The following is a 16,341-nucleotide window of genomic DNA, read 5'->3' as shown; positions in this document are numbered from 1 at the left end:
CATATTTTCCTTTAGCACTTCCACCAACTGTTGTTTGCTCATATCTACTGGAGTCTGTTTATATAGATTTTGCCCAATCTGCTCTTTCTGGTAATGTTCATATTGTTGTATGTTTATGTGGAGAAATTAGTTTAAAAAAAAAAAAAGAATATGAACTGAAATATTTATGTGTTCTAGAGTGACTTAAACTGAAATGATCCTCATCCGCGCTGGCAGCTCAAAGCACAGCAATACAAAAACTGAAACTGCATCTAAAAGAAAGTAGGACTTGCTGGGCTTGTTGCGCCAGCCAGACTGTTTGGAAAGTCATGCATAAAACAATTAGTACTAACCTCCTATGCGAATACTGCAATTTGAAAACGAATTCATTTGCACAGCATATGTGTAGCTGGTTAGAGACCAGATAAAAATTGTTATAACATTACTTGGATGATTCTCAGATGTTACCATCGTACTTATTCCCACGTTCACAATACAACGTATCCCCAAGCGCCACATGTGACTGCTGGGATGTGCAGCGGGCTCAGGATAAGATGCTGTGGGCTGGGTCCCACAAACAGTTGCAAGAAAGGTGCTGGCAGCAACGCTGCACTGGGTGTTCTGAAGGGGAGTAACTGCTGTGGTACCCTGAGGGGATTTTGTAACTGAGTCCACTTGATCTGCAGAACCTTTACTAAGACACAGATTGCCTAGACTTCAGTTGAAAAATGAAAAAAAACACCCCACCCTCTACAAGGAAAGAGACTATATTTTTGGCACTTACCGCTGAATGTAATGTCATTCTCTGTACTCCAGCAGTGCAGTAATTGTAGGTAGACTGACAACTCAGACATGGACTCTTGCAAGGCCAGATCCAAACCAAGAAGCCACTAGAAATAAGCCTATTTGCAAGAGTAAAGAGAGAAAGAGCTAGATTTTCTTTGTTTAGTGCCGCTTGAGTCTGAAAATCTCAGGTGTGCTCCAGGAAAAGTATTTATACTCCCATCTTACTGAGCCACCAGCTGAGGCACACAGCAGTTCAGGAGCCACCGAAACGCCACAGTGTGTGTGAGTTGCAGAGCAGGAGCCAAGAGTCCCAGTACTTTGCTCTATACAGAGGCAGTAAAGGAAGAAGGCACGAGATGTCCAGGGTGGATCAATGACTATTGCTTATAGCTGTCAAGAAAGCATATTAGAGTTTCCCTGATGGGAGAAGCTGACATCTGAGAGCATCAAACACATGGAATTCTTCCAGTGAAAGGCTGGTATTTCCCCATGTCCCTGGGGAGCAAAATTTCCTGTCATTTCCCATTAAATTATCTTCTACGACATGTCAGCCCAAATGCATACCTAGAGCGCTCCTGATTTTTATTAGGAAGCCAAAAAGCTGGTGTTTGTTTTCTAAACAGAAATCTCCCAACCCTCATATCATCTACATGCCACAATATGATCAATACCTACCTCTGTTTGAGCATCCCGCCATCTCTCTGACACGACACTGGAAAGCCCTGGAACAATTAATGGCTAGACATGGCTATTTTCTACTTAGGAAGCAAAAATTAATAATCTTGGCATTCTAGCTTTAAATAATAAATAGAAAATGTTTATTTTACAGCATTTTCAAGATCGACAAAAAGGCAGTTCTCAGCAAGCATTTGACAGACCAAAGAAAGAAGTTTTACAGTAAGCTTCATAGCTCATACAACTACATACACAAGGTGAGTTCTTGCTCTTTAGGTATATTTAAGTATGTGTATGTTTCCAGTTTTAACAATTACAAACTAAAAGCTAATATACTGAATTTCAAGAAAACTCCTACTCATGATATAATTAGATTGCAGTAAGAAAATCAGTGCTTAACATGTCCAAAACAGACAGATATGAAAACAGTAGTACCTTGCCACCTTGCCGTCTGCCATCTATACAGGCCTGCTACGTATCTTTTTCTTATCTATCTCATTTCTTCAAAGACCGACTTCCTAGTACTAGCTGTGTGCTACTGACAATGCATGTTTTCGGAAACTGCACAGCTAAGCTTATACTAAGATTATAAGAAGATAGAATTCATTGCCAGTGCGGTGATAAGCAAAGAAAATATGGCATTTTTCACATTGCTTTAATGAGTCATCGGCATTAAAAAAAAAACACAACTACAAAAAAATCCCCCTAAAAGCCTGAAGCAGACAAAAATCAACCAGCTGGCCCCTCAGGTGTCTTCAGTTCGTTACAGAGGCATCAATCTACTGACAAAGACATAACCGTGTCTTTGGGCAAAGTCATTTCATGCTGTCCACATTGGGACAATGTTAGTAATTGGCCACTAGTCGTAGTGAAAGGAGCAGACATCGTGAAAAGAGGATGAGTAAAAACAGCTCTATCTGGTTTTGAGCACCAGCCACACCTTCCAATACCACTGCTAAATAATTAGAGAAAAAAAATGAGATTTGGATCTTCAGAGAAGAATTGATGACTGGCAGCAGGACTCCTTAAAAATTCAAGTGAAAAGAAAGACAAAGAGTAGAAATATGATGAATTCAGAAAAAACTTGACAGAATAGTCACAAGAAGCATGGATAAAATCAGGTTTTAGACTATATTAACATGAAGAGATTCCTTAAAAACATCTTTGGAAATAAAGTGTGGAACTGTGGGATAGATCCTCAGCTAAATTCAACAGCACAATAAAAGTTCATAGCAGTTAAAATCTTGTCTTGTATATGTATAATACACACATTTATAAATAGGGTAATAATAAGTATAATTAACTTCAAGCCACAGCAATTAGATCTGGACTTTGAACATGCCAATCATTAGAGAGCTTTGGATTAGGCCCATCTCTAGGAAACACATGAAGGACAGAGGAGGAGGAATGAATGACAGAACTACAGCTGCCTAGAAGTGATTTTTAAGATAGAATATTGTATATTAAATGGAAGTGAAAGCATATGAAAAGAACTCACAACAAAACATCATGAAGAGATTAAAAGGACCATTTATAACAAACCCTGGGAATTTATGCACACATTAAGCACTGATGAAATTTCCTGTCTGGACATGATTTTATTTTAAATTATCGGAAGCAACAAAACAGTTCAATTACTTTTCCTGTCTCACCTTCATACTGGCATGTGCAAGATTTCTAAAATGACTTTTTTCTTTTTGCGTTTTCTTTTTTTTTTGTTAACAACACTTGCTGCAAATGTAAAAGAACAAGTTTTCAATGCACTGGTTATTAACACCATATGTCTACTTCATAAAATATCTGCAAAATAAAGCACCCTATTATAAGGTTAACAACTGTCTCAGCTTGTATACAAAAAAAAAGTGCAAGCACAGCATATAAACCTCCAAAGATCTATTGAATATTTGTAGCAATGTGATACAAAACATGATTCAAACATAAAAATATTCATAGTATATACGACAATCTTCCAGTGTAGTCATTGGACATTACGCTTCACACATACCATACACACACATACGGAAACACAAACGTACGCTCGTTCTCTTGCTTCGAGACTGACTCTGTAACCCCAAGTATGGAACTGCCTTTCTTTCAGAGTAGTAGTTGTTGCTCTAAGTGTACAGCTATTTTCTGATGTATTTGATTCGAAAGTAACACAAAGGAATGATGTAATCACATGGCAAATATGTTGTAGTATGAAATGTTCGTCAGTAAATATTGTTCTGCTACAAGAAACGTTGTGTAACAGTTTAGCCGCATGGTTTGCACTCTTATACAAAAGGGCAGTTTTTCTAAGTCCTTGTCGTATTACAAGTACCACAGCAAGGGTTTTCTTCAGAAACCTCTTGAGTCTTAAATTGATCATATTTCTTGCTCTGTTCACAATCAGTGTTAAAAAAGCCCAAATCCCCCAAAAAGCAGCCTAGTATGAAGAACAAATTGTTCAGACAAAAGTCAGTAGGAGCCATATGCTTTCACATTATCTCAGCTCCTCTCCCCCAAACACGTTACACAGTTATACCACCTATAGAAACCAGGAAAAGAATATTTATGCATATTTGTCTCATATACAAGTAGCTTCACTCCCCCTCACCACACTCTGTCCTTCCAGCTCCTGGGTGTGTTGCTTCCACAGCAGCCAGACAGCAGTCATGAGATGCGCTAATGACTTCTCCGGGTCACACTTCTCAGAGTCCTTTTCAAGCACTGCCAAGAGAGAGTGTGACTAAATGTGATTTTTTTTTTTCCTGTGTGGTTATTCATTTTTTTGCTATAGCAGTTGTCTCTTGGGTTTGTGCTTTATTATGGTTTCCTATCATTTTCTCAAAGTACAGTATTTTTATTTTTAACAGCTAGAGAATTTTGAGCCCTCAGAATGGATCTTTTTTTCTTTTTCTTTCCTTTTATTTATTGAAGTGCAGGATGAAGTTTGTGCCCTGTTGTATGCGACTGCTCTCTGCTCTCTCTCCCCCCAGCCCTGGGAGACTTGTCTCCACAGGACATCCCAGTGGGCAGCTGCCAAAGTCCTTCTCGACTTGTATCTTGCAGCATCTACAGGGTGGACGAGCTTTGCTTATAATCCCTCAGGATGACAGAGGCATAGGTCACATCTGGCGGGGTGCAGAGCACCGACTCCGAGACGGGGGAGCTGGGCACGGAGCTGCCCGAAGCCACCGAATCCCGGAAAGGGGATGGGGGCGTCAGCGCCGGAGAGTCTTCCAGAGTCAGTTTGCTGGTTGCCGGCTCCTCCTCCTCCTCCTCCTCTGGGTTCTTCTCATAGACGTATCCCTGAATGAGCTTCAGCTTCTCGCTCTCAGCTTCCTCGGCCGGGGGAGACAGGGGCTCCTCGCTGAAGGCGGCCACCTGGAGAGGCGGCAGGGGTGGCTGCTGCAGCACGGCGGGCTGGTAAGGGGGCCGCACACCGTTCCCCGAGCCCACTGTGGGGAGGACAGCATTGAAGTCGGGGATGCCGGTGGAAAACTTGTTGACCACTCCTTGCAGCTGGTCCATGACAGACCGCGGCTGCAGGGGCAGGGTCTTGGGGGGCTGCTCGGGCAAGAAGAGGTGGGTCTCCTCCGCCGTGGCCTGCAGTGGGGGGGTCGTCGCCACCCGCCTGTGCACCACCATGGAGGGGCTGCTGGGCTGGTTGAGGCGAACGGGCTCTCTATCTTCTTCTTCCACCACATTGTACAGAGTCTTACTGCTGATGTCGGTAAAAGTCAGGGTCTTGCTTTGGCCATGGTAGCTTTTAGTGAGGGGTTTGATGACCGCTGTCTGATTGCACCCTGTCTCCTGGCTCTTCACATGCACTGAGAGTCTGTGCCACATATGTTCCCCCTTGGGAGCTTGTCTTCCACCTGGTTCAGACCATGACACAGACTTTCCATTAGAACTATGAATAAAATAAAGATGGGTTTATTTGCATTTACATTATGCAGACACAGGCAGTATAAAAAACAAGCCGACAAAAATACTGATTGCTTTGCCTCATTAATAAGCCTCCCCCCTTCAGTTTTTCGTGTCCTCCCAGAAGGACTACAGAAGGAAAGAGCAGTGCCTTTTAACAGCAGCAATTACTGCGATTTTCATCCAAAGGCAATTACTCCTTGCTGGTTACCCACCCCACAGCCAGCCTGGAAAGCCTAGCCCACGGGAAGGGCTCTGGGAGGGCTGGCGACGTTTCAAGGACTCTAGCCATGTCATTTTGTATCTGTGTTTGTTCCTTGCAGGGGGAATAAAAAAACAAAAAGGAAAAAGAGTCACAGGAAGAGTTTTAATTAAGCCTGATTTACAGCTTATAGGAAATATTTCCAAACTGTTGGAAGAAAAACAGCCCACAGACTTAGCCTTTGGCACTCCGTGTAGAGAGAGGAATTGTTACTAATGCCTCCTTTCCTTTTCATTCCCTGGCCCCACTTTGCACTTAGGAACAGATGAGCTGTTGCAGACATGAAGGACTCCCAGGGCCTCCATCAGGTAGGAGGCAAACACACTTCTTCCTGAGCAACTATTATTTACAAACCAGGATGAAATGCTGGGACTGAAAACAGTTGGTTTGTGTGGGTGGAGGAGCAAGCAGCGACATGATCACAGCGAGTCAAACCCTCCGACTCCACGTGAGGGCTGGATCCACCCGTAACACTGGGCTGTTCGGCTGAGTGAGCACCTGAGGGTCGGGTCTGTCCCTGAGGGATCGTAATGGGGTTTTTTTGCATTTCCCTCTACTTTTGCAGGGAGCAGCACTCACAGCAGTGATACCTCCTTAGCACCTGGTGGGACAGCTGGTGAGACTTAGGGAGCTGAGGGGTGCTTAAGAGGACCAAGCAATTGTTTAATTGCAGGTCAGGCAGTGGACATCACTTACAAATTATAATATACATCACCTGGGTGGAAACTAGAGACCGGAGAGAAATTCTGAGCTTATTTATTCGAAGCAGCCTTATCTCAGGGTTTCATCCCTCAGGGGGTAGAAGTAAACAAAGAATTAAATTTCAGACCCTGTGATTGTGGCACAGGTGGGAGGCAATCTGGGTGGGAGGCTGGCACAGTAGCATTGCCTCCTGCTACTGCACACACCAGGGGAGACTGCTTCTCTTACATACAGCCTGCAGTATCGCTCTGAGTATTTTGCTTATCCTTGCTCAGAGTTCTGCACTTCTCTTTTTCAAGGAGTAAATAATTACTGGCTGAATTTTGTAAAAAAAATATTGACTGACTTTGTGATAGCTGGAAGAAACTGGTAGAACACAGGTAATGTAAATCTGGCAAAATAGAAAAACAACGTACATGACAAGGTGACACTTTTCTGCTAAGCAGTAAATATTCCTGGAGAAAAAGACAATTTGAGATGGATCCAATCTGGGAAGTTCATCTCCAACTGCAGACTCCAAACGCTGGGCCTGTGACTCACGACCTCTGTGGGAACTGGCTCACAAGAACGGGACAATCTAAAAAATTTATAACCCCCCAAAGCACGTAGTCAATAGGACCTGGAGCTGTTTGGATTTAGAGCTTTCACCTAGAGGGAAAAAAAAGCCAAGTTCCCAGCTGAAAAATGAAACCACAGTCTCATAACGATCAATGAAAGGATAAGGATGAAGGTTTAGAAACATTCCCATTTTGATCAAACTGACCTGTGGTATGACATTTTTTTTGAAGTGCTACAGTGATAAGCAAATGAATGTAACTGTTGGGCATGAAATATTTTTAAAGTAATGTTTTAACATACCAAGATCTACAAATTCTTCATGCAGAAACATGTTTTGTCTGCTTTGACTTCAAAACAAGTCTCTTCTTGTAGAGAGGAAAGGAAGTCAAATGCTCTCATATTGTTTTTTGCTGATGCTATAGTTTACAAATACTGCGAAGGGCTTTTCTGAAAAAAAACATGATTATCAGCTGTCTCTTATGCTAAGTCCACTTCTGCATCACTTGTTTCTTCATATCTAGCTCTGGTGTGTCATCTCACTTTTGAATCCCTCCTCACACCATCTGTTTAGTCTCTGTCTCATTTTGTTCCCAAGATTTTGTGTTTTACATCAAAGGCAAGCATTACTATTTTAAGGAACTCACTACCTCTGTCTTCAGATCTTCCTCCTATTCAGTTCATTTTCCTCCCCCTCACTCTCGAATTCTGCTCTTCTGACTTCTTTTTTCTGTAGCACTCTCCATAACATACTTAATTGAGCCCAAGTCAACAGCCGCACTTAAATCAAACTGTGCTGGGACTGCAATACTTAAACGAGAACTAACCACTTCATCTGGATTTGCCTGCTACCTACTTGTTCTACGGGGGAAGCTGGTGCCGCCAAAGCACCTTGCCTCCGCTTGCCAGGCCTTGCAACTCATGAGTCCGGTGGCCTCATGGCAAATGGCTTCAGAGCCGCAGTGGCTCTCCATGGGGTCAATCTGGTGATTTCCACTAGGAAATCTCTCTTTTCTGTTGCTGTTCTCCTCAGTTTCTCATTCAAGCTCTTTCTCTCAACTTGCTCTCCTCGCTATGTCCATGCACCGTTAGCCTGTTGATGAGTCATGTCTGAGACGGAGTCACAAGACTGTCATAGAAATACCTGGGCTCTGTCTTGCTGGACAGCTGGTAGGGTCATGCTGAGCTTGACACATGCAGGCAGAATTAACAACTAACATGCAAGAAAGACGCTTACTGTCCTGGAACAAAGACCAGTCATCTTGAATGGCATTAATTGACATTTAGAGAAAAAGTGAAGATGAGGCTGGGCAAGCTCAGATCTGAACTAGGTCTTGGTGAAATAGGAGTCAACTCACTGGTGCAAAGTGATCATGACAGTGCTGACTGCAGGTGGGATGCATGGTCACCATTTGGTAAGTGATTGTCACTTTCTTTTTTGAAGGAAGCATCTGTGGGAGAAGGTGAAGTTCAAAATAATCTGCCTGGTATAATTGTAGAAGGGATGATTTTTCCACACTACGCCAGGAGATGGCACCAAGCCAGATCACAGTTGGGGTATTGAAAAATGTGATGTTTGACTGCATAGTAACAAGTTGGGACTAACTGGTGTTTTCTTGCTTTTATCAATAGAACAGTTACCTGTTTCATGTCCGTCGTATTTATTTGTGTTTTCTAACTTTCTGTCTCCTTTATAGGAGTTGCCACAGGATTTAGACTTCACACTTACTGCCTAGAAGTGAACTCCTTGGAGTCTCAAGGGATCTTCAGGCTTGCCGTTGTACATAACCAGTGTAACACTCCAAGTACTATATCCTATCAACGCATAAGATGGGCTTGCTTTTGCTTTATAAGCAAGGATATGCATTGAATTTAGCTGCTTTTTCTCAATTTTCACCACAGCTTTGTCGAAGGTTTTTGTATTTTGGGGGAACAGACATAAGTATATTTCTTGTGTGAATTTTTATTTGTTCCACGAGCAGATCTGTCACTATTTTGGGTAATTCAGTGTTGTTTTTAACACATGCATTGATCTTTACAACATACTCTCTGTATGACTCCAGGGCAGTCATTTTCAGATACTTTCAGCTGGTGATCATAGACCCTAAAGAACTCAGAAAACACCTTCAGGCTATTAAAGTTACTTGCATGAAGACTTTAAAAGAACTGATGTATGGCAGTCTGAAACTGTGGTCCAAAGTACCCCTGCCCAGCTGGAGGACAAGCCTACAACTTGTTAGATGGCTTGCTGTGCTTTGTTAAGTATCTCCAGCTGCCCAAAATCCTGCTCCTGCTTGTGACTAGGACTGCCTCAACCCAATCCAGTCGCAAGCTCAGCCCAGAGTCCTGGTCCTGCCAGTGCCTGGGGGATCTACCCTTGTTGGTTTCCTTGGAACAATGTTAAGTCTTAGCACCCCATAGCAGCTGGTTCCTCCCCACACCGCAAGGTCCTGAAGATGTCTTACTTTAGACATTGGATAGCAAAGGCTTCCTTACATGTTGGAGGCTGAATGCTCCTGAGGTGGAAGATGATTGCCCCAGTGGTCTATGGTAATCTAGTCTGTGCAACTCTGATCCTCTCACCTGCAAAGATAAAGCCTGTGATCTACACCACTGAGAATCAGATGAACTTTCAGTCCTATGTGCCTGAACCTTTGGGTTTTTTGCCTTGAACATTTTATGCTTTAAGATCCCTAATCGGTACCACATGAAATGGTTAAGCAGAGTTATATGTGCTTTGATGAGGTTAACTTTAGGAACTGACATGTTGGGAAAAGGTTGCTGATCTGATGTAGCGCTTGAGTGCCAGAGTGAAGCAGCTGGAGATGCAGCCAGGCAAAGTTCTAGAGAAAGAGCCTTTCCAGTTAAAAAGGAATGGACATTCCTTGATTTGTTAGAGTTCACCCCTTTTCATCCCTTTAGGATGCCAGAGTTGTGGTCTATGATCTTCTCCAAGTGGCCATGAGCTGAGGGAGCATCTTAAGCTTGCTGAGTTGAGGGATACATTCATTTGGGCCAGGCCTGGTGGTGTTAGACAAGATTCAGAGCACAGATTTATGATATAAGGCTGTTCTTTTTAAAACAGCAATGGCAATTAACCAGTGGAAGAGGTTACAGGAGAAGTGATATATGTTTCCTTTCTTTCATTGTCAGAGTGATGCTTTGGCCAGACCTACCACCTTCTAGTCACTGTAGTAACTGAAATGCCACAGCCAGTAGTAAGCATTGGGATAATCTAGCGGTCCCTTCTATGAAGCTAAAATTTTAGGAATGAACATTAAATGCAACCTGATAAGGGTCTATCAATCGACTTCCTCAGCAAAAATTAGGTCCAAACCAAATCCTGATCTTTCTTATCAGCAACATAACGACTCCAGTGTCCGGTACTGACCAATCAACAAAAGATGCTCCCACTGTCACAGAGCAGGACGTGGTTACTGGCCACCTGGCAACTGTGCTCCAGAGAGCAGCACGCACAGGGCTGTCCCTGCACGCTTATACAGAGATGGCCAGCCTTCGGAGACAGTGGGGAAGCAAAGGAAAGGCCCCATCCGAAAGCTGTGTATTGAACAAAGCCGTTCTCAACCCAAACAGCAGTTGCTGATGGATGCCCTCCTGGGGAAGCCAGTGGAGGAATTTCTGCCCTGTCCACAGAAAGGCAGTTAGCAAGCTTTCTCCCACCCTGCAGTCATGTAAGAAGCAGTAACAAGCCTGAACAAAGCTCTGTCCCGCTGCAGCCCCACTGTTTCTGGTCCCAGGCTAACAGACTTAAAATTTAAGGCTAGTACCTGCACTGCAGCACACTGCAGGTGCTTTACTGATGTCCCCAAGGCCTCTTCTGTTATATTCTCCACTTCTTAAGTCCACGGGGGCATGAAATTTGATTAAGGGAATGAAATTGCTTTAATCCAGGTTAGTGATATCTCCCCCTGCTAAACAGGACCCTTTTCTCAGAGCTGCAGCAGGCAGCCCTGCCGCACGTTGGCAGACCAGGTCACGCTGGTTAGTGTGTTCCTGTAAGCCTAATTTTTGGAGCATTGCTTCTAGGGACTTATCTCTTTTACTAACCTGGGTTTATCCTCTTCTGTGGCTCACCCATGAGTGAGGGAGTCATCGTCAACTACTGTCCCAATCTGATGTATGCTCGGGTTTTTTGCCTGATAGGCATCAGTTATTATCACTTAAAAGAAAAAACGGATCACAAACCAATTTCAGCCTTAGTCCATTTACACTGTAATCTTTATCTTGGTGATAAGAGGTCCTTGCAACGGTTCTTACAATGTGACTCCAGTGCTTTCTGTGGTGCTATATAATTAGACCAAAGTTTAACCTCCCACTGGTGTTTCTGGAAATTTAAATTACCGAACTAACTTTTCCGTGTTGCTCCCCTCCTTCTTTTCTTAGGAAAAAAATGCCTTGGGCATTGTACACAATGTTCTATGTAAATTAGAGAGCTGCTTTAAATGTATGAGGGAAATAGGTACACAAAATACAGGAACACATAACATATCGGGCTCTGTCACAGGGTCAGAACCTGGTGAGATTTGGGGTTGTAGTGAGTGAGAACAAGCCCAGAGCCACCTTTCCAACCTTCTATCTTGCCCCTGGCTTATGTCAAGCAAATCTAACCTAGTTATTTCCTTCATTAGTTACTCTACTGTCAAAGTTAAATATCACTTTGATCTGAGCTACACATAGGCTTACTAATGTACATCGACCCTATTGATAACAGATTTTTTGCTGATTTTTTTTTTTAATTGAAGTGTTAATATTATAGAGCCTGCAACGTGGATGCAGTAGCTACATCTAGCCAGAGTACCCTGTGGCGTGATCCTGGTTTACATCCACAGGGTCCCCTGGTTGGGGTTAGACCGTTGTAGCAGGATCAGAGGGTGACAGCATTGCCCGTCTCTATGCCCTGGTCACCCAGATGGGGAAAGCAGGAGCCAGAAGTAGGGTCACACCCTTGCACTCATGCTACCATGGAACTGGGGTGCTACTAGGCGCATACCTGGCCCCAGTACTCCCAAATCCAGCAGCTGATATATAGGCAAATATCCATAAACAAACAGATTTATCTACTTTGGAACTTAACAATTATGTATACATACATAGGCACTTCTATACAACTTTAAACTAGGGGGGGGAGAGAAATGCTCACTGAAATGCTTCAATGTAGTTAGTCCTACAACTTTAGTATGTATCACAGATCTTACTTACCTAGCTCAACAAAGGTATGAGAATATTATGCGGAAAATGTATAAAGGGCTGACTACTAATTACAGTTACTAGTATTAATTTTTAGTCTCATCTGAAATATAGCAGCTATGTGCCATTTCAGTCACCCATCTAATTATTAGTGAAGAAACTTTTGGTTCACTAGTGTGTTTGTTGTAACAAGCTGATTAAAAGTAAGTTACTACAAATAATTTGGAGAAATACATTTGCAGAATTTGCAAACTGCTTGTGACCTGTTGGCTTTGACATTATGAAAGTGTCTTCAAAAGGGCAAAGCAGTGTTGCAGCTTGCAAACTCTTCAATAAGTATTTTGAAAAAAAATCAAATAGCTACTAATTTGCTGCTTGAAGACAATAACTTTTTCTAATAGATAATACAAAAGTCAGGATAATAAACAGTTTGTCCCAAATAGCAGGCAATTTCTTCCAGTGTTCAAGAAATGAAGATCAGAAACCTGCAAATCAAAGCGAAATTAAAGAGTGCTCTTACTAGTGAAAAAATTTTGAATGAGTTTATTTTGTTGTCATTAATAAGTAAACTCCATTGAATATTCAGAATTAATACATCCTGCTGGATCAGCTTTGTAAGGTCTTTTTAAGGATTTTAAAGTTAGTGCATGGAAAAAGCATGGTGTAAGTCATCATAGATCCTCTGATATCAATGGAGAAGCACATTCGTGTTATCTGAAGATGTGTCTCATGCTGCATATCAATTATATATGACAGTGCAGCCAATAACAATATAACCGAAGCATTTATTCAGACAGGATCGAACAGGAGCACAGCTAATAAGACCTGAAAACTGAAAATTACAATGTGTTGAGCAAAGGGACCTGGAAAGCTTAGGAACATGGGAAGAAAATGATAGAATGAAAATAATTTCGGAAAAGTGTAGGTGGGTGCCACTAAGACAAAATAGTCTGTAGGACTTGAAGGCTATGAAGATCAACAACCTTCAAAAAACACTGCATCAAAAGAAATACCATGAAAAAAGATCTAGAGCTGCTGTTGAGTTAGAAACACTAATGAATTGTGAATATAATAAAGTCACAAAAACCAGCCCATGAATTCTGTGTTCCCCACTCAAAAGCAGCACACCATGGTACAGAGATTAGGTCTTTCATATGAATACAGTTTAATAGTAATTAAGATGGTTGGAGGTTTGTCCTTGCTTTCTGTAATCCTCTGCGGTTCTAATAGAAAATGATTTGGGGCACCGTGTTTTTTAGCAGAAAGATTTTGACAAACTGGAAGCTGTATACAGAACAGCAACAAAAAACTCATCAGGGACAGAGAAGAGTGTGCATGACAGAAAGCTGAAATAGATGAACATATTCAGTTTGATGCAACAACCCAGTAACAGATTTCAAACATCTGAAAGGCATTAATTCTGAGTCTGCAAGGTATTTCACATAGCATGTAGATGCATAACTGAGAGCCCTATATGAAATTACAAAAGGGAAAAATTATACTGAAAATGCAGAATATTTCCTAGTCAATAGCTGTATCACAGCAGGAATAAATTCCTAATGAACTGGTAAAAGCCTGTTGCTCTGGATCTTTGCTGCCAAAAAATGTGCAGCCCTTCCAGAGGTAGCAGTCAACAAGGTCTTTCTCCCACTATAATTTTTAGAATTCTCTGGTATACTTGTGAATTAAATAAACTTCCAAAATTTTAAACAGCACTCAAAGAGCCATCAGACTTGCCTTAGCATGCCAGCATTTTGAGTGCAAACTTAACCCAGTTGCCACAGGAAGCTTAGTCATGAGGCTCCTCGTTTGTAGCATGCAGCTCTCCCTAATATGCTGCAGTAGATAAAGGAGCTAGTAAATCCTGTGGGTTTTCTGGGTGTATCTGAAAGTTTCCATGGTAACAAATGTGCAGCTTCAGAAGAAAAGAGCTCTAAAACTCAAAGCTGATGTTTCTTAGTTTTTTAATAGGATAATAAATTTTTATGATTCTATATTTTCGTGACTCTGCATTTCTGACCAGCTCCAGGATTGTACACAGATCACAGATCAACATTAGTGCAATAACTGAGGCTAAGGGTTGTGTGTATCAAAGCACAAGAGAGTTTCAAGTCCCTACATCTATTTACTTGTAACTGGAAGGTGGGGGGCACCGTAGCACCCCTGGTGATTTCTAGCACATTCGGGCAGCAAAGCAGGGCTTCCTCGGGATAATCCAGAGTCGCAAACTGCTGCAGTTCTGGTGGCTGAGACTAAGGCATGAGGCCAGGCAGTGGTGATGGGCATCTGGTGGTATGACAGACACATGCCCACTGCTCAACCCAGGCTGCGTGGCCGCAGGGAGCTCAGACAGTCGGTAGCTGATGGAGGACGTGTCCTTCCCCTGGCCACAGCACAGCACTGCCAGGGCTCTGAAAGCATCAGCCCTGGGCTGGAGGGAGAGGGAAGCCTGAGGGGCAGGGATGGGGGGAGAAGCCAAAATAGCAAGCTTCATGCTCAGCAGGCCTGAAAAGCTCTGCTGCTTTTTAAAGTCTTCCTCATCTGTGCAGCTGCCACAAATGTTTGAAGTCCTATTGACTGGTTGTTGTCCCACCAGAGGTGTTTCTCAGGAGCTCATGTGGATGAGGAATTTTTTTTCCAAACTGAAAAAAAAATCCCAAGCATTGTCATGCAAAAAGTAGCAGGTTCAGCCTTCCCTGTTCTCAGGACTTTTACAGCTTGTGTTCGTGCCTTCTGCATATAATCTGTTGTTGCATTAGCCTTTCTTTGCCTCCTAATGGTACGCCTGCGTTGGACTCCCATTTCATCATCCGTCTTTCCAGACAATTGGCAATCTGTGCCCTGGGAATCTGCAGCACTTGTTCTAGTTCAGAAAATAAGGGTATATTGTTGTCAGACTGGAAACTAACAACAAAATGTTTTTACTGCTCCTTACACTGGCTTTGCAAAGTTTGCCTTTCGGGGTGATAAAGCTGGTTGCTGCACAGGCCCTGTAAAACCATCACTACTGCTCCAAATATGTGACGCACCGTATGTATTTCTTCTGATCTGCAAATCAGAGGGGCAGCTTTGATTGAATTAACATCATTGCCACCTGCCTACAAATAGCGTGGACTCTCAGAGACATCTACAGGGCTAGATTGCTTTGTTGCTGATTAGAGGAGCTGAGCAGCATCTCCGGCCGTAGAGAGACGGCGCTGCTCAAAATGCTTCGTCAGTGGGCCAGAGGCAGCTTTCCACCTAGTCACTGCACAACCTTCCCCGGGGCAGGGAGCAGGACTGTTTCACATCTGCAGTTGATCAGATGGAAACAAGCATAAATCCATCCTGGAAGAAATGAGGCGAGGCCTGGCTGTTTCTGCAACAGCTAGCATATTTTCTCCACCGGGTTTGTGTTTGCTGAGGGAGGGCAGTATTTGCGCTTCTCTTTTCTGAAGAGCTGAACTTTGCTGTTTTTCACTGAAAGGAGAATACGCAGAATCTGAACATCTTTCAGAAACTATAACAGGAAAAATTTCTCTGCTATTGTTTAAAGATACTCTAGTGTGACAGTTTGTTCCTAGGCCAGATTCTGCTGGTTTTGTTTATATGCCTCTGCTCATGACTTCCCTGTTCTGCGAATTCCACCAAACCAGTGTTTTCTGTGTTCCCTCTGCTGGCTCTGCAGCAGCAGTTCACTAACAAGCACAGTTAGCAGGAGCTGTGCACAGCAAAGGTGTCTTGCTGTGAGAGAGCCACTAGATTGTTGTTTAAAGCACGCAGGATAATGTCATCTCCATGCAAAACTGTAAAAAAGAAAAAAAATATTGGCTAAATGGAAAAAGAAGATAAAATTAGTATGAAAAATGGAAGTATTTGCAAAGTTGTAGGCATTTACAAATAAAATTGAAGGCTTTAAAAAAAAATGTTAAGGCTGCAAAAAAATTATTCAGTGTCCTCTTCACCACATCTGGACAATCAGATTAAGGCATTGTGTGAAACAGGGGACATAAGCAAATTTCCCATATTTAATGGCATGCACCACATTTGTCCCATCATTAGACAAGATAAACCAATGAGAAAGAGAAAGCAAGGGGTAAAACCACTCTTTGTCATGCAGCTTCTCTTACACATTCACTGCAGTGTGGGATTTTTCAAAGCTGCACATGTGCCGACGGACACTGGCTGGTGGGCGAGAACTCTGGCTGCCTCTTCCTGAAGATTGAAAAGAAAAAGACACCCAGTGAGTGGTTATACACATGTGCACACATGGTGGCTATACCACT

The 16,341-nt window shown here is 42.7% G+C and overlaps 1 protein-coding gene across 5 annotated transcripts in view; it reads right to left on the bottom strand.

The window, feature by feature from the left end:
* Positions 1-1,553: 1,553 nt before the first annotated feature.
* The window catches only part of GRM1 (glutamate metabotropic receptor 1), a 199,405-nt gene continuing 184,617 nt past the window's right edge, over positions 1,554-16,341 (bottom strand). For 2 of the 5 annotated variants that reach the window (XM_075413738.1, XM_075413740.1), the window contains 2 exons: positions 16,186-16,270; positions 5,254-5,335 (listed from right to left, as the gene is read on the bottom strand). In XM_075413738.1, coding sequence (XP_075269853.1) covers positions 16,210-16,270 — 61 coding nt within the window. In that variant the 3' untranslated portion in view covers positions 5,254-5,335; positions 16,186-16,209. Of the gene's footprint in view, positions 5,336-16,185; positions 16,271-16,341 lie in introns of all 5 variants that reach the window. The other 3 variants (XM_075413739.1, XM_075413736.1, XM_075413737.1) reach the window with 3 other exon arrangements.

The sequence above is a fragment of the Opisthocomus hoazin genome, chromosome 2 (genome assembly GCF_030867145.1).
Source record: "Opisthocomus hoazin isolate bOpiHoa1 chromosome 2, bOpiHoa1.hap1, whole genome shotgun sequence".
In the NCBI taxonomy this organism is placed as follows: domain Eukaryota; kingdom Metazoa; phylum Chordata; class Aves; order Opisthocomiformes; family Opisthocomidae; genus Opisthocomus; species Opisthocomus hoazin.
This window is presented reverse-complemented; position numbering and strand designations above follow the sequence as displayed.